An 18,744-nucleotide genomic window follows, 5' to 3' on the forward strand; every position below is an offset into this window, starting at 1 on the left:
CTGTCTTCAGATCCTGTGACTCCTTCTCTCTCTGACCCTCCCCTGCTCACGCTGTCTCTCTCTGTCTCTCAAAAATAAATAAAAACCTTAAAAAAAAAAAAAAGAAATCACAGCCCAATTTGGAACACAGATCATTTTATTATGATGCCTGAAGTTCTGATGGTGCGCAGTACCACAGTGCTAACAGCACACCGTGGAAATGTAGGGAAGGAGCCCTCAGCCCAATGCTGGGGTCAGAAGACGGCCTAAGCAGTGTTAGCCAATTAAAGATGAGTGAGCACATGCTGAGTCGAAGGAATGACATAAGATATATATGTATTTAATTTTATATATAACATATGGGTGCCTGAGTGGCTCAGTCAGTTGAGAGTCCGAGTCTTAATTCTGGCTCAGGTCATGATCCCAAGGTTGTAGGATGGAGCCCTGAATCAGGCTCTGCAGTAAGTGTGGAGCCTGCTTGCGATTCTCTCTCTCTCTCTCTCTCTCTCTTCTTTTTCTCTGTCTCTCTCCCTCTGCCCCTCTCCCCTGCTTGTGCTCTCTCTAAAATAAAATTTTAAAAAACAGAAAATATATTATATATTTGCATTTACAATGATATAAGGTGTGACGACAACCTTTGGCAGGAAGACATCCTGTCCCTGTATATTCCGTGCACCAAAATTCTCATCTATGACCTTGCATGTGCTCTCTCCAGTCAAGAGCAGTTGTAAGCACTGTTAACTCAATCTAGAAAGGGAATATCCTCACTTTAATTATCCCACATGTGTCTAAATACGCCTTACCCTCTTTTAAACATAGCAGCTACTCTCTTGATTACAAACAGGAACATGTGAGAAGGCACAGCATCGTGAGAGCGGCTTTGTCAGAGGCAGGAGTCTCTCCACACACCGTGTTCTGACATCCGGAAACCCCCTCTCCGAGGTCAGCTCCTACCTCTAAAAGTTCAAGGATCCCAAACTGACACATTAGAGTTTATTGAAACATCACCCTGGTGGGAATCTGCAAATGGGGATTCAGTCCAAATTTAAAGACAAACAATCCCTTTTCCAGATGTTGGACCCAGACAATGAGAATACTCTGAACAATTTCCTTCTAAATAACAGATTTAAAAACAGAAAAGGGTTTTATATGGCAGACTCAGAATTCTAATGTGAACATATAGGATTTGAAACATATTACATGAATGAAGTCTGCTTAGGGTTAACGTATTCAGCTTTTTTCATATCATGGGAGAAATAAATGGAAGGTTAAAGAAAACAGAATAAGGCCAGATCTGTAAAAATGCTACACAAAATTACAAGAAAAGAAGGTGTGGGAGGAAGTGAGAGGGGGAGATTCTAAAGACGAGTAGCAAAAGCAGAGATTTTCAAACTTGTTAAACTTCCATTATTTGGAGATGAAACACTCTCAAAATAAAGGAAACATCAGCTGTTGCTAAAAGCATCAGGTAAATTCGAAAGTCTGTATCCAGGTGGCTTATTTAACCTGAAGACAACATGGTTCTCCCTGGAGGCAACAAACTGCTAACATCCCATGAACTCTATCAAGTTTGCCTCACTTCTCTGACTGACTGTAAAACAAAGAAATCTGTCTTCAGTTTCATGATGTCCCACATGGTGCTGTGACTAATCCCCAACCATTTTTATTTACAGTGTTCAGAGTGAGTTTCTATGACAATCCCATGCCACTCTCAATGTTACACACAGATTTTCTGCCTTTTGAAAATAATTACAGAACAAATCATTTGTTCTACACTCTATATAAAGAAAAGCACACATATTACTGGCTGGGCAAACAGATTTCACTTTCAGATTAAACAATAAGCAGATAGAACAGAGAACAACAACAACAACAACAAAACACCCCACAAAAAAACTCCAATATACGCTGTTTGGGACCACCAGATTTTTGGGTCGTTATCTGTGTTTCATTTATCAGACATGCGCTAGTTCTTCTCCTTCCTATCACCATCTGCACACACTTTCCCAGAAGACCCTCACAGCTGTCCCATTAACACACTAGCACACACTTGCACACGCAGGACGTCTTCCGTGCTTTCTGTCTGAACGTAATCCCTATCTGTTTTCTTTTCACGGGAGGAAGAGAGGCAAAGCAGCTTGAGACCTCGGACAACTTAAAATCCATTTCAGTGTAAAAGTCTCAAGATTGCTAACTTTCTTCAGAGATAGAGCAAAACAGAGAATTTAAGTGGCTATAAGACTGAGACTTGGCTGTGTTTTAGGAACTACTACCAACTGCCAAATGAATTCACCACGGCTTGCTCTCCAAGGCCTTCCCTTCCTTTCTGTTTGTCACTCCCTCATTCTCCTGCTGTTGAGTTTTCCTATAACTCTGTTTTATCCTTTAGCATTACTAGAAGGATGGCCTCTAAAAAAGAAATAATAGAACTTTTTTGTGCACCAACATGCCACCGTGAAAACTATGAAATACTAAAAAAATAAAAAACCCCTGTGCCCTGTCCTGTGTCTGCCTGGGTTTTCTTTCCACTTCCAGAGATAGTTTTGACATAAGAAAACAGAAAATTTAAAGACACAGAAGTTTCATCAAATGACAGAATTTCTCAACGTGCACCAACGGCACAGTAAGAAGGCAACAGCAACAGCTAGTTTTACAAATGTTTAAAACTTCCACGGGGCGCCTGGGTGGCTCAGTTGGTTAAGTGTCCAACTTCAGCTCAGGTCATGATCTCCCGGTTCCTGAGTTCAAGCTTCATGTCAGGCTATGTGCTAACACCTCAGAGCCTGGAGCCTGCTTTGGATTCTGTGCCCCCTCTCTCTTTCTGCCCCTCCCCCATTCATGCTCTGTCTCTCTTAAAAATAAACAAACATAAAATAAATAAACAAATAAACTTCCTAGGGGCTATGAGTTTGTTAGGATCCTCCTTCAAAAACATCAAAAGCTTTGAAATCTTAGTTTCTGGAGAAATTTCATCCAAGATGGCATGAACTCATCTCATAGTATTTTCTTCAGTTTTGTATCCTTGGCATCTAGCACGGTGCCTAACAGGTAGCAAGCACTCAAAATATGTTTCCTGAACCAAGTTGCCAATGACATGGTAGAATCTGTCAACGAAGGCAACCAAGATGGATTTTCTATGCCAAAACCAACCAAAGAGCCTGTGGTAACAAGAGGCTACAACTAGACAATTTACACAAGAATGTTCTGTCCTTGGAGCTCCTGGGATGCATGCACTTAGAAGACTGTTTTTCTCAAGGTTTGAAATACTGAAATCTATTAACAAACCAGAAAAATCTCTAGTTGCTCACTACTTTTTAAGCTTCAGAGAAAACCATGGCTTTCGGCACTGGTACATACTTCCAGCGGACACTTTTACCCCATCCATAAATTCAAGGGCGGAACTCACAGAGCCTGTTATCTTGGGTCACACCTTGGAGATAAACAGCCCTAACTACTAACTAACCATCATACTATGGACATGCTACTCAGCCTCTCTGCTTCTTCACCTGCATAAAGGTGATTATAAAAACTCCCCTACCTAAATTTAAGGTTTATATGAAAAGCTAATAAAATAATATATATGAAAAGCCAATTTAAATATTATAGAGGTTAGCCACACAAGTCTGGGTTCTGATGGATCTGGGTTTAATCCTGGTTTCTCCACTTACTCTTGGCAAGGCCCTGAGTGAGTTACTAACACTCTCTGACCCTCTGTTTCCCCAAATAATAGGAGTAGCCCACGACGCAAGTCAACTACCATCTCTACTCGCCCCCACCACCCGACATGACCAATTCTCTCAAACTTGGAGAGGTCCAAGGAAAAGGAAATAGAGGTCCAAAAGGAAAAAAAAAAAAATAGAAACAAAGAACCCCACATAATATCAGAGAAGCCCATATCCACAAACCAACAAAGCCAACCCTAAGAAATGGCACCCAGATATGTAAATTCCTTGAAATGCCCAAAGTATTTAGAGTCTATGACAGAACGCTCTGTACAGAGCAAAATGCACTGTAACAGCTGCCCTGTCTTCACTTTTAAACAAGGCGATTGGTAATAAAGGCCCAGAAATGTGGATCTCTAAACGTGAATCTAGTCTCCTCCCCTATCTATCTATCTATCTATCTATCTATCTATCTATCTATCTCCATCCAGTTCTGCTGTCTCATGACATGGCTTCACAGAGTCAGCATTGCCCCCGCCTCTGAGGCTCAATTGCAAATAAAGTAAAAAACGCTATGCATAATCAGTCTTTATATAGCAAAATTGAAAATGTCTCTCTTTGAAGAATTACAAAGCTTTCTGTCTGAAACCTCTGACCTTTCTAGAGAAATCAGAGTCACTGTAGTTTAAAAATGTAGGTGGTAAAAGTACAAAGGATTACATTTATCCATTTTGCATGTCTGCCATCTTTTCTGAGATGAGGAGCAAATATCTTTAGAACAATTAGTTCTTCAACCCTAACATTTCAGACTGTAATATCCTCATTCTCCAAAGAACTGTATGCATCCTGGCCCCAATGAGATGGCACTTTTCCGTTAATTACTACTCCCACTTTATTTTATGGAAAATCTGAAGGACATGGATTCCAGAACCTTTTTTTGAAAATAAGACTTTTGTCCATATGGTGAATACACCAAGAAAAGAAGAAAAAAATCATTTGAATCTCATTAAAAACCTCTGTAATTCTTGACCAGGGGGGTGGGGGACCTTCCAAAAGTACATTTAACAGAAAAAACGAATTCTTAATAAAAGTCCTTGTCACATATTAAGAGGCCATACAATAAAAGTACTGCAATGCCTATCCTTCCCTGACAGGAACATACAATAGTTACGCTGTTGAACAGCATCAAGTTACAAAGGCTTCATTCTCAGAAGTTACTTGAAACTACTCTCCAAAAGACAACCTCTACCATTTAAAAAAAGGGGAGGAAAAGCCAACTAAATGAATCAGAGACTTTAGTAACCTACTGATTTTTTATATAATATGCATCCGTGCGAAAATCTTGCTGTGGTCACACAAAGATACTGAGGCAGCTTTCGCCAAATTCCCATCCAGAATCTTTGCTTGATCTTAATAAACGTGTGTAACCCACTCATCTTTAACTTCCAATTACTTGATGCTAACATTATATTCTCAGCTATATGTTGTTTTCCGTCAACATCTTTAATATCTAATACTATTTATGAATTGTGTTCGGCATAAAAGATATTGATGATTTTCCTGCTAATCTGCCATTGTGTCTGAGCCCACACAGCTCCGTTGAATAGGGTGCTACAAAGGTTTACATGCACATACATAGTATCTTAATTACTCATTCTATAGTGAGCTCTTTAAGCATCTTCATTCCTCACTCATTTGGAATGTTTAAAAATGCCACGAAGAAGGGCTTGATGTCATCTTAACACTGAAATCCATCTGTCTATGGCCCTCTTTTGACTTTACTCCTTCTGCAGCCAAATTTTTCACAAAAGTTGATGAGAATTTGTCAACCTAAGGACTTGTAATGTCAGCTCCTTTGAAAGGCAATGGAATATTTGAAAGTGACAATGATGGGACCCTGCATGTAGAATACTCACTGCATGTAGGAGTTTAAAATTAAATAATCCCTTTAAGATTAAAATACACAGAATTCGAGATGCTTCCAATAGGGCAAGAGGCTGGCACATAACAGAAGAGAGAGTTCTGAGCTTCCTATAGTAAATAATATGTCCCTTCTTTTGAAAATTAAATAACTGATATTGCGGCACGAGTTCCTATTATCCACTGACAAATAAGTACCTTTCCATACCAAGAATTACCACTCGGATCAAGCTATTTAACTCGCCACAGCTACATCTTCCCCAACAGCACGAACATGTTGCACTATCCAATCATGGGCTGGCAAAATTACAAAAGGAAATAAAATCACCCAAACCATAGCAACAAAGACAACAGCCTGACAATGGCAGATGCGAAAGACATACATACAAATTTTAAAATTGTATTCGTTTTTAAAGATATGTTTTATCATTACTTTTATTTCATCTCACATTTTTAACCTATGAAAATAGCCATTAAAATATTTCTATGAATATATATGCTCTGAAAACTATTTAGGCTGGAAACTCACTGGTTACTGGGACCACCATAAACATTCATCAGAGACATCAAAAGGGAAGCAGTAAGGAACAATGGGGTGTGAATCTTATTTTTTTATTTCAATCCTCTTCTTTCCGATTTATACTTTTATTTACATACTTCAGTTTTGTCTTTCTGGCGTAACTGACAGTGACTCGGAACAACCCTAACTTCTAATTTATTAGCATTTCCAAAAAAGTAACTTAAAAAGAAAGCTCCATTTCTATTTTATTCAATATAAATTCAGTTCTGCAGCTTATTTTTTAAATAAACCTTACAAAAATTAATAGACATAAAATGAATGTAGTATGAATTATAATTACTGGTCTTTTTTTCTATTTATAGTTAGAAAATTCACATTGAATGAGGCTTTGGATTTTTACACTGAAGTCATTAAGAACTAGTCTTGCCTAAGTTTAAATATATGAAAATAAGGGTATTAAATAAATCCATCAATTAATCAGTCATTTAAGGGCATTAAGATGAACCTTGTTCCTATTTTCAATTTTTCTTTCTCTTTTAAATTAAAAAACAATATAAGCAAATAAAACAATTTTTGTTTTCTTTTAAATAATCATCCTCAAGGCCATAATCAAAGGATCTGTTTAGAGTAATGTAAATTTAAATATTTTTCTGTAATCATTAAGAGAAGTTAGAAATATACCTTTTGTGCACAAAAGAAAATATGTACAAAATCTATCTAGTAAAATATTATATGCGATTCTGATTTTTAAACTAATGCTTGCTGTAATTCTCAGTGGCTTCCTAAAACACCTAGAGCCAATTCATCTATCTTAGAAAAAGGGGGGAGGAAACAATCTTAAACCTGGGTTATAATGCTTCTATTCACTGAACTTCAACATTCTAAAAACAAGAAAGAATAAGTCGCTCCAGATTTTTTACCCTAACACTCACAAAAGCATAAGAACACTTTCTCCCTCTCCTAACCAAGTATGGGCTTATTCTGTGCCTCAGAACTGGACTCCACAGTAAAATAACTCCAGGGGAAGGGTCTGGATTTTGACTTTTCTCTTTCTCTCTGATTCAAGACAGGTGCAGGATACCATTTAAATGACATCCAACCCCAGACAACAGGAGAGAGAGAGGGATACAGAATGGATCTTGACTGTAAGTGAAAGAGCAGTCAGTGGATTTGGAATCAGAAGGCTTTGGTTTTAATCTTACTACACAAGTGTCAGTCGGACAGTCTGAGACTTATTTTTACCTGCGCAAATGAAGAATGCATATTTATTTGCAATAATACCATGATTTTTTTAAAAAAGAGAAAGGAAGAAAGAAAGAAAAAAAAAGAGAAAACTATCATGTATTGGAAAACTTAGGATAATGTTTGCCGCAAAATAGACAACTCAATAAAAGTTATTTGCCTTCCTGCCTTCCTTTCTTCCACTATCTCCTTTTCTTTATTTTCAACTGATCTAGGTCCAAAATATTTACTAGTAGAAAAGCCTGTGAAAGACAGAAAGAGAAGTTTAAAGGTCTCAAAGGACACTAAAGCTATTTTACTTCAATCTCTAGCTACTATGATCACACTGATCATTTCTAGGTTTGGGATTAGCAATGTATTATGCGTTAAAGAAGATCAACACAGGCCAAGATATGTATCAAAAAAAGAGAACTTCTTTCTCTCAATTTTATCTATTCCGCTGCCTTTACAAACAGAATGGCAAAAATATCCTCTCCATGTGGTTGCCGCAATTTGTCATTTGTGGACTTCTTTCTTTGCCTCATAAGCCATGTTTATTTAACTAGACTATTCATAGGAGAGCTAATGCTGTAAAGTATAAATAAAATATACTTTTACACTATGGAATGATCAGAACCACACATGGAGCATTGTTTTCTAATATTTTGGGGGAAACCTAGGGTAAAAGTTGTTTCTGTCTTCGCAGCAGCTAGAGACTTCTGGTAAGTTCAGAGGGACTCTAAAGTTTGGATCAATAATTTGTATCTTATAGTTGCCTAAGCAACAGCCAAAATTTTGATAACACGTAACTTATCTACGCCTTAAAAAGCAAGATGGTAATAATCATAAGCATCTCAATAGCCCCTTTTCCAAGTTTATGCAAGTCGCAGTGTCCCTTACTGGACCCTCCTTCAAAGATAAAGAGTTTTCGCAAAACTTTTCTTTTCTAAAAATCTGAATAGGAACTCCAAAAGCCCAAATAGTCTCTAAGTCTGAAACAAACTATACCCAAACACGCAGGAAGATGGATTATAAAAGTCTCCACTTGACACCTTGCTTAATATCTTGGTGCTCGGGATCCTTTTACAGTCATTAGTTAAACCAAAACATTTTTGAGAGCATCTCCATTTGTGATTAAGTTCACAGTTTTGTGTCTCTTAACAAAGCATGCCAGTTCATTCATTCTTTTCCTCCTCTTCCTGACTTCTTCCTTCTCCATACCCCACACCTCTTACCTCGCAAGGATTTACAATTTATATTTAGAAACAAGATTTAACCTCTAAATAACTATGGGGAAATTATTGCCAAGATGGTAATAAACCAATGTTTGGCACTTTCAGTGAATTCAATCCGTATTTCATGTTTTTTCTTCTATTCTAACCCCAGAATTGCTTTCAGTAATCTATAGTAACATTTGCGAGCAATTAGAACTGTTGCTGCTTCTGTACAAGTTTTAAAAAACTGACAGGCCATCTTCCGCATCCTCTGGAAGCAGCGTGAGGCCTTAACCAAGCCAAACACCCAGTCCTACTGTGTACAGCAGTGACCACAACAAAGGCTGTGGTTTCTCCCACACTAGCCCTAAATAGGTTTAAATTAATGCTATTCATCACTGGGTGGAAAAGAAGACAAGGCAAATCTAAGCCAGCAGCATTGGGAAATTTCTTACCAACATTCAAACCTCTTAGCCATAAATGAGCTGCCCTCTGTTCCTAAGTTTACTCCAGAACATTTCCTCCCTGTTCCTATACCCTCTCTGCCTTTGAGTTTCCATCTTTTTCACTACATTCTAGACAAAGGATATTGTTACTACCCTCAAGCTACCCAAACACTCAAGGATATAAAAACCATATTTATCTCAGGTTTGTTGATGGTTAGTGCTATTTCCTTGGAAGAATTAAAAGACAAAAAGATAACTGAAATTTTCTAAAATGGTACACATACCATATGCCTGAGTTTAGCTTAAGGTGATGGTTAGAGTTTGAGACAGTGTGCTACTTACTCTTTTGATTTTAAATGTCATCGTGCATTAGTCTTACTTCTTCTTTTTCTGAATATGGTTTGTTATTATAAATCACAGGAACAAGCTGCACACCCTTCTACTAAGGAGTTCACTGAGGTTTTGGAAAAGTGTAATTACATAATGCGTAGCCCTAAAGTTGAACATAAATACACATACACATGCCTGCTAACAAAATATATTGCACATATTTTAGATATGCACTACTGCCATAAACGAATGCAGTAAGTTACCTAAAAATTAAGAAATTACTGTAACTAATTCAGCATAAAATTATAAATTGTAACAACCTAACATTAGTCACTTAAAAATGTTTACAATCATTACTCTATAGGCACTGCGAACCTTACCCATATAGCTATACTGTAAGTTAAAGTAACAGCTTTAAAAAAAAAAAAATCGTTTGCAGGGCTCTAAAGAGCACTCCGTGTGCAGCCTGAATGTGCACACACATGCACACGAAGCACACACACGCTCATACACAGACACTCCCAATCTTACACCTGCTCTGAAGCAGTAGGAAGTGCATTCTCAATCTGTCAACATGACCATCTGGTCTATCTGCATATCACGGCTTTCTCTATTACTATATGAAGGAATGGCAATCACGAAGCCAAAATAAAACTAAAATGCACCTGAATGAGAGTCTCTCTCTCTTTGTTGAGAAGGGACAATACGTGGCACATCAGAGCAAAACTAGCAGAATGTTAATGATTTAACGGGAGCATTCGCAAGGGCATGACTAAATGAACAATATGGTACAGGTAACGCGGTCATCAGTAATACTGGCCATACAGGTTTACAGAACAGGCACCAGACTTCCAAGACTCCGCAAACGGCTCTTTCAGAGAGTGTCTGTCGGGACCGTCACTCTTCCTGGGCCAAGCAAAACTAAGCAAGGGGAGTAACAGGGGCAGCTTGGAACCAGCCAGTAGCTGCCATCCTAAAACAGTACTGTGCAAAACTGGTCACCTTCTACCTTAAAACTAGCCCTACTGGTGTTAGGACATCGCGACAGATTCAGTTTGCTCTGTCACTGGCTCATCAACAATTACAGTAATTACCTGACAAATCCTGGTCATTTATTAGTCTTTCAAAGCAAATTTTAAGGCCACTAAAAATACTTCCAAATGTTTGGAAATTCTGCATCTGCAAAAAGTGAAGATCCTCCTTGAGATTTAGCTTTTGGGTCTTATGCCACTTGAAAATTAGCAAAGGCCTTAACTTAACTGATTTATATATAATTCTATTTATTTAATTTTACTTTTTAAATATCTCCACGCAGCTCCCTCAGAGCTTTCATTCCACCTCACAGCAGGTAATCGCTATCAAAAAATAAATTGTGACACTATCATTCTATAGTTTAGATACAGCAACTTACCCCTATCGAAGAAAGGAGTCCTTAAAAAGTCTAACCTCTTAACAAAATTTAACTAACTTGAGAATCCTTCTAGAATCTGATTACATTACCAGAAGTTATACAGACGCAGTTTAAAAAAAAAAAAAAACTCTCCAGAAAGTTCTCGGTTGAGTGCCTACTAATGAACAAAGGTTAACTTTATCTAAAAGGTCAAATGCCTGGTGGCTAAGGTTATGACCTTAACAACTTAAATTGTGACCTTGCCACGTGCCGGGTATATTGTAGATTCTGATACAGATCATCTGGTAAAGACTGGTCATAAATTAGCTTTACTGTTACACGCCCACAAAGAAAGCCATTTGCCACAATTCCCTAATATCTCCAAGTTGTCATATGATACATATGGAAGGACGACTCAAATAAAGACCAAATTAAAGGCATAAAATGGTTTTACTCTTTTATACTTTTAACGAGATGAAATCCTCAGGCTTATGGAATCACTCCGATTTCATTACATTTGTTACTGTTTATCAGCCGCAAAATTCACACAGTTCTAATGCCACTGGATTTAGAAGGGGGAAAAACCTGGAATGTCGTTTATGTGTTGCATTTTAGCATCTCAATAAGTCTTAGAATAAATCACCTCCACTTTTAACAAATGATTGATTCTGCGCTAGCTTCCAATATTTATATGTGTGCTCTAAGATTTCAACTTCCAACCAAAGAAAAGGCTGAGGCATGAAGCAATAATTATTGTATACTGCTTTTTTAGAAAGGAAAGAAAAAAATCTTACCTTGGGAGCTAGGTGGGGAGGGAAATGGTATTTTGGAAGGGAAAAAAATCCAACATTTTACAAGAGAGTGGGAAAAAAAATGCACTATAGGTGAAAAGGCCACAATGGTTTTGGCATGTTTCTTGAAGCACGTTTCAGAGTCTCTGCCTCCTGCCAATACTGGCAAGTTCTCAAAACTTTTAAAGAGGTAAAAACATTGTTTAGTGTTTACAAATCTTCAGTATTATAACAGATGCTTGTCAAATCAGTTGTATGTAAGTTGACCGATCTACCTCGTATTTGTATTGGCAACTAGCTTCCCTTCCACAAATAACAGGTCTCTAAATCTCTTAAATCAAAACCGAACTATTGTCAGACAAAAGGCCCTTAATATTTTCTTCTGCAGCCGTCCGGTTGCGTGCACAGAGAAGCAGCCATTACTGCGCTCCGTGGAAGCCAATGGCCTAACACTTGGCTGCCATTCAGGCCTAACAAGGGATTCTGGGATACATCAGGAAAACCAAACCGAGAGGTAGTCCGATCCACGTTGCTGTCAATAAATCTTTCATAAGCAATAAGGATGCAAACTCTGCTAAGCAACCTTCTACCTGTCAACGTTACCCACACCGTCCTCCAGGTACGGAGACAACCAGAGACCGAGTTAGCTCAAGGCTTTGCAGCCACGGCACAGTAAGGGACGGTCAACAACGAGAGAGAACGCTGCAACGGCAAGAGCTGGAGAGCTTGCAGCTCTTTAAATCTAAGGGAACTGTTTATATCTAACACCTAGAACGCTGCTTCTCACGCCGACAGGAACGCCACCGGCGCTTCACCTCCATGTACCTCATGAGGAAGCCCAGGCCATGGGTGTGTCACCTGTTGGCACCCTTATTTCTCTATGCTGGCCAGTTAAAGCACTGGCGGCGATTTATAAATTATTTAGTTTTCTAAATATCGAAAAGATTAAACCCAAGATCTTAAAGAGTGCTCCCTGAAAGCACTTGTAATATGCATCCTTTTTTTTCCTTTACATCTTGCCTTTCCCTATCAGAATCTCCACTTACGGACGCAAATAAATTGTTTAAAAATTTAACTCTGCTTTTTCAATAGAGAGAACAAAGTAACAATAGGGTGAAAGGGGGATTATGAAAAGGATACTTGTTCCTGCTCCCGTCCTGAGGTCACTGGAAAGGTGTTGCCTTTTTGTTTTCCAGAACTGGCTAAAGAATCCAGAACTGGCTAAAGCAACAGGCGCTTCTTACAATTAAGTACACATTCTCCAAAACCCAAATATTTGAAACACTTACAGATCACATCCTCTAAAATACTCATCTATCCCCTGCCAACAGAATGCAAATGACAATGTGACATGCTTGCAAAGTTAATTTCTCCAGTTTCTTATGTAGGGACAGATGGGTAACAAAAGTTCTCTTTCTAAAACATATATTGAGGAAAATAATAGAGAACAGGCTATCAGCAGACTTTAAAAAACAGCACGCGTTTTTAGAACTAAAAACATTCTGCAAAATAGTACGGTGTTGGTTTTACAGGTAACACCTCTCTCCTTTGTGGGGGAAAAACATATGAATATATGAACCCCCAAAAGAGCCTAGTGGTAGGATTCCACAACCTTCCTTCTTTCATCTGGCTCAAGGAACTGCCATGAAGGTAAAATTCAGCAAGACCGATATGTACATATAAAAAGTCAACAAGTTACAAAAGACCTGAGCATTCACATAACACAATGAACCTTTTGTCTAAAATGAGGCAAAAGCAACAAAGTAAAAAATGCATTCTTTTAGTCAGCCCTCAATAGTTTTATCCTGAATGTTACCCTAGAATGGTATAACACACACAGGTAAAACATGCCTGGAAAACAGCCTCGGAACAATAAAGAATTTTATCACCAATCAAAGCAACTCAATCAATGATCAATGGCTATTTCTCAGTGCATTCATGCACTACACAGGTCGGTTACTTTCAAGATTAACCTTACCATCAACTGCGTAAAGAGCTGGTGTGTTTTTCCTTCAGCTATCTTAGACAATAATGCGAATTCCTAAATACAAAGCTACTAAGTTTGCGTATTAATGTGATTCGTTTTCCTTCACAAATGATCAGCAATTTGATAGTAATCTTACCACATCTTCTTAATAAGCATGGGATTCAAGAGGCCCCAGTAGGTTAAAAACACTCCCAGAAGAGAAACAACTAAGAATCCTGCCTCACCACCAAACTCAAGGCTTTGCAACTAGATCACCTGCCATTTAAAACAGCCCCTTTAGGAGAAAGGTGTTACGAGGCTTCTCTCACCCAGCCTCAAAAAACGTGGTCAAAACCTATCACAGAACTACCAACACCTCTAATAACACTACTGGCCGAGAGAATGGAACGTGGGGAGAATTCTCTCAAAGCTACGCTTTTCCACCGGAGTGAAGACGTCCCCTCAGACACCGGGGCTTCTGGCTGCTCTGACTTGGGTGCACCTTTGCAACCACACGTGTCTCTGTGTATGTGGCCTGCCACTTGGAGGGTTCCGGAATGGCCCGCATATACAGAGGTCAGCAGAAAAGAAACCCACGAGAAAGCGGAACAGCGGCTCACCGTTGCACTTACCTGCTGCATGCACAAAGTATGCCAAATACAAATCGAGTTCCTTAACAGAAACCCCTATGTGATGAGGCTGCACACAGAGCCCAGGATTCGAGCACTGCGGGGACTTTACAAGACGCTCGCCGTCAGTACTTTCGAGCGGAATACCTTTAAATAAAATCACCATAACGAGGTCCAACCTCCAGACTTTATCTGCCTGGCGAAGGCAGTCAATTCTTCGCATCTTGCCTTTCTGGTCTGGGTTGGAAAGAACACAGCACGGAGGTTTTTTCCCTGTAACTGTAAGAACAAAATCCTCTCGGTACTCGGGGCGGATATCTTTCCGTAACTTGGCCAGAAGTCGAGATGCCCACTTCTGCTTGACCTCTGGTTTTTCGCTTAGCAACTCATCCTTCACAGCTCTCTCTTCTTCTTTCGACATACGCTTTTCATGTTTTTTGAAGTATTTTCGTTTTCGGGCCTGCAGGTTGAACCATGTGTAGGCGAAGGCTCGGACGTGGGGCAGAAGTGCTTCGATGAAAGGATGAAACTCATCCTAGAGAGAGGAACAAAACAAAAATATAACTATGATGGAGACAAAAGGAAACTACTTTTTTCAGATGGTCATTAAAAAAAAATGCTTGGTTCACTTGAAAGTCGACTCAAGCATTACCTTACCAAAATTATACAGAGGATGGGATGCTTATGGGGAGTCGCGGGGGGCGGACTATCAGGATCATTTCTCACAATCTCGGTGAAAAAAACTGCTAAAAATTTAAAAATGTTTTGATATGTTCACCAAAGGGCACCAGGTCCTATTGCTGGGCTTAGGTCCCAAATCCTTTAGATAGTAAGGGAAGTCTATTGAAATGCTTCTAACGATGTATAATCTTAACCCTATTTCAAGAAAGGCACATCTAATTTTGCTCCAGCCTTGACCTCACTACTTGTAGTACAGCCAGGGCTCGGCCGCCAGATTGGCAAATCCTAAACATTTAGATGCCAGTCGATGTTTATGGAAGTCTAGGAGCAAAAATCATCTCCACGATCAATGAAAACAAAGACTTTCCCTCTAAAAATACTGCATGTAGACTCTAATCTGTTTCTTAGTCATTTTGGTAACAACTTAATTCCTTCTTAAGCATTACAGTTACATATGATTTTTTTCGTCAAAAACTTAGAAAAATTTGGCATCTGCAAAAGAAGACATGAATTTGATATTCTTCAGGCTGAAAGAAAAGATCTATTTCCAAGACATACTTGCTGATACTGTGGGAATGAAACAAAAAGAAAAAAAGGGGGGGGGAGAAAAACAAAGAAAAGCGTACATGCCAGATAGTAAATAGAATGCGTCATTGTGACAACAAGGTTGCAACTAAATACAGTTAATTTTGTAAAATGCCTTCAGTAATAATCGTCCCTAAAAAAGAGAACCATTATTTAATTTTCGAAAATAACATTTCAGGCTTTTTCTCACAAGGAAATAGAGAACCTGGTACATTTAATGTTTACGAGACTCCAGGAAAACCCTCCACGGTTGCCTCTTAAAACTCAAGTAATTTGAAAACAAAATTCAATTTAAGACATTCACATTTTTCTGACTGTCTTATGAAAATGTTTCTTTTACTTGATATTTTCTTAGGAAATATAAATATAAAATTAAAGAAAAATTAAACAGTAACCTCCACAAAGCTTTCTGAGGACATCTAACTTTTGATTAACCAACCCACACTGATCTTACATAACTTCGCTCCATCACACAAACCCCCAAAAGATAAATTATTTACTTTCAAATGAAGGAGGATAAGAAAACCAAAGAGATATTTGATGACTCTTTAAAGAAGGGTGTAGGACAGATAAATATTATAAAATGCATTCTTTTTCAGTTTGTAATATCCATCTAAATATATACTTTGGAGCTACAAGTAACTATAATGTCCAAAATATTATTACTATAAAGAAATTACTAAATTTTTAAAGGTTCAAATGTAAACGAGGGGTTAAAATTGGGGAAATATTTTATTAAGTCTGTTAAAATATTATAAATTATAATCAATCATGTAAACACTATGTATGACTGTTTTTTAAAGTAAGTATATATTAATGTAATACATAATAAGTCATTTCACTAATTGACATTTATCTTTTTCCTCTATGAACCAACTCTAGGCTCTGCACTTCAAGTTTAGCTTTGAAAACTGTTCCTTTTCAATAAATATCCAAAAGAGAAGTCAGCTTTTGTAACATGTGTGCCTTCAAGTGGAGAGGGAACAGAGAAAAATACAAGAAATATTCTTCTCTACCATAAACATTTTTAAATTTCTGACATTTGAAAATCTTTCTTATTGCCATACTTTGAAAGAGAGAAATGGGGTGGGGGGAGCATTTTTCAGGTCATGGTTTATAAGATATACACCAAACCGCAAAGCATTTAAATATGACTGAATTCTGAGCTCATCCTTGAAATGCTCTAAAATACATAAAATTGGGGTTGAAAACAGTCCTTCACACTGACTGATTTTCTTATATGCACAGGACATGCTAGGGACCAAGGCTCTGTGGTAGCATGCAAAAAACTCCTGGAGTCTGCCTTAGCTACAAAGTGAGCTTTCACCAAAAGGAGGATTTCATTTTAAAAATCTCAGCCCCATTTTCTAAAGCAAAGTATAACTACACTCCAAACAATCTACATTTACGTTAAAATGTTATCTTATTCAAATGCTTTATTAATGACAATACACATTTAAAAAAAAATTCTGATATGGCCTTTAAGAGTAGGAAGACACTCCTTCTAGTAGGCTTCTCACAGAACTGTGAGCTGCGTTCATTCGTGTTCAAAAGGATTTTGCTTACCTGCCAACCAAATGCCTATATATCTCATCATAAAAACCCTCGAACGAGGCCAACGGTGTCTAGGCATTAAGAACAATCGAAGTCCCCAATTTTGCATCAAAAGTATTTACGACTTATTACTCCCCTAAGGTTTCAAGAATTTGCCAATAAAAGTGCACAATATTTTGTAGAACTTTACTCTCATGTACTAGTAAAGTGCTAGTTATCTCTCTCAAATCAGGATCAGAAATACTCTAGCTCATCAAGAGTAAAGGGTATCGTTAACTTGTAGGAAATGTCGAGGCACAGCTTAAATTAATTTTAGAAAAACAGTATGCCCTTATAAATCATGTTGCTGCACATACTGCCATACGCTATGTAATATTTCAAAATATTCAAGAGAAAATAAAGAATATCTTACATACGTACTCAGCGAGAAAGTTAGAGGCCACCAATGAAAACAAACCTGGAAACCTGTTTCAAAAGCGGTAGGACTTTGAATCAGCATCTTAAACGTTGATCTGTTTGTAAGTAAGCCAAGTTTAAGAACCACTGAATGCTGATATTTCTGGAACTACTTTTTAAAGGTTCATCTATAAATTTCTACTGGGCTATCATTCTATGGCCAGGTAAGTGATGTGGTTACGACACGCGTGTATGGTTTAAGAGAAGATGTCTGACATTTTCTTGATAAAGTTTTAAAAATTGCACACACGCATGCATGGAGTTCATTCTTTCATTTAGAGTACTTTTATCACTGTGCTGACTGGACGTTCTTTAATGACCAATAAACTACCTAAGTTTGTCTTTCTAAAACTGGCTCCAAAGCTTTTATAAGTGTTCCAGCAAGCTGGATAAAATTGTAAATCAATTTTTTAAAGAATAATTCAAAAATCTATGGCTCCCATTCACTATTTAGTGTACCTTTGCTTCACAAACTGTTACATTAAATGTTTCTTTTAGTAGTGTTCCCAGAAGGCCTGGTGAATGTATCAATCACACTGCCAAATATGTTAAAAAAAAAAAAACAACAAAGAAACAAAATAAAACTTTCTTAATGTGATAATAGCTCATAAGCCAAGAGACGCCAGCTTTGCCAGGTACCTGACTGCCCCGGGCCTGCACAGAGACACAGGTATTCTCATATACGAACCAACCCCAAATATAAATGTATCTTTCAAGAGTTCACTTGAGAAGACGCTGGTGGGTCTGCCCAGGTCACTCCCCACTCTTGCAGCACCCTGGTACTGTCCACACGCTCGCTGGGTGGCAACTTTGGCCAGCAAGAACTTCAGGCTTCGAACTCCGCGCTTTCACTGAAGTCATAACTCACTCAAATTCTCTGACACTTTGCATCTTATCCATATGCAATTGTGAACCTTGCCAGAAGTGGTTGGAAAAGTTTCCTTCCATACTTCCACCAGTTCCTAAAATAGGAACTTTGGAAGTTTGCTAGGGAAAAATAAAAAACTTCTACAATAACTACAAGCAACTGCTATCCATTACTAAGGCTAGGCCTAAATCCCAAACAGACCATTTCAACATAAAAGATGCATTTTTAAGAGTCTTCTGAGATCAAATAGCGGGTATTATTACTGTTAGATATTGGAATAAGAAAGCATGTCATGTGAGAAATAAATCTAGAATCTAGAAAGGAAAAGAAAAAAAATATTGATACTTTTTTCCCTTTCATAAAGTATTCTGGTTAAACCGTTATCTCCTGCTAAATGAAAGCAATAAGTGGTAGCAGGTTTTTTCTGGGAGTGGTAAATAAACATTTTATATGAAGCGTACAACTTCACATAGGTGATTAATGGTCAGATTGCAATGTACCAAAACAGTATGAAAGCTCACACTTTTTTTTT

General features: G+C 38.0%; 1 protein-coding gene across 1 annotated transcript in view; it reads right to left on the minus strand.

The window, feature by feature from the left end:
* Window positions 1-18,744, minus strand: part of NFIA (nuclear factor I A) — a 362,772-nt gene that overhangs the window by 338,872 nt on the left and 5,156 nt on the right. The window contains exon 2 of the mRNA XM_029946438.1: window positions 14,072-14,603. Within this exon, the coding sequence (XP_029802298.1) occupies window positions 14,072-14,603 (532 nt within the window). The remainder of the gene's footprint in view (window positions 1-14,071; window positions 14,604-18,744) is intronic.

The sequence above is a fragment of the Suricata suricatta genome, chromosome 8 (assembly GCF_006229205.1).
Source record: "Suricata suricatta isolate VVHF042 chromosome 8, meerkat_22Aug2017_6uvM2_HiC, whole genome shotgun sequence".
Taxonomy (NCBI): Eukaryota; Metazoa; Chordata; class Mammalia; order Carnivora; family Herpestidae; genus Suricata; species Suricata suricatta.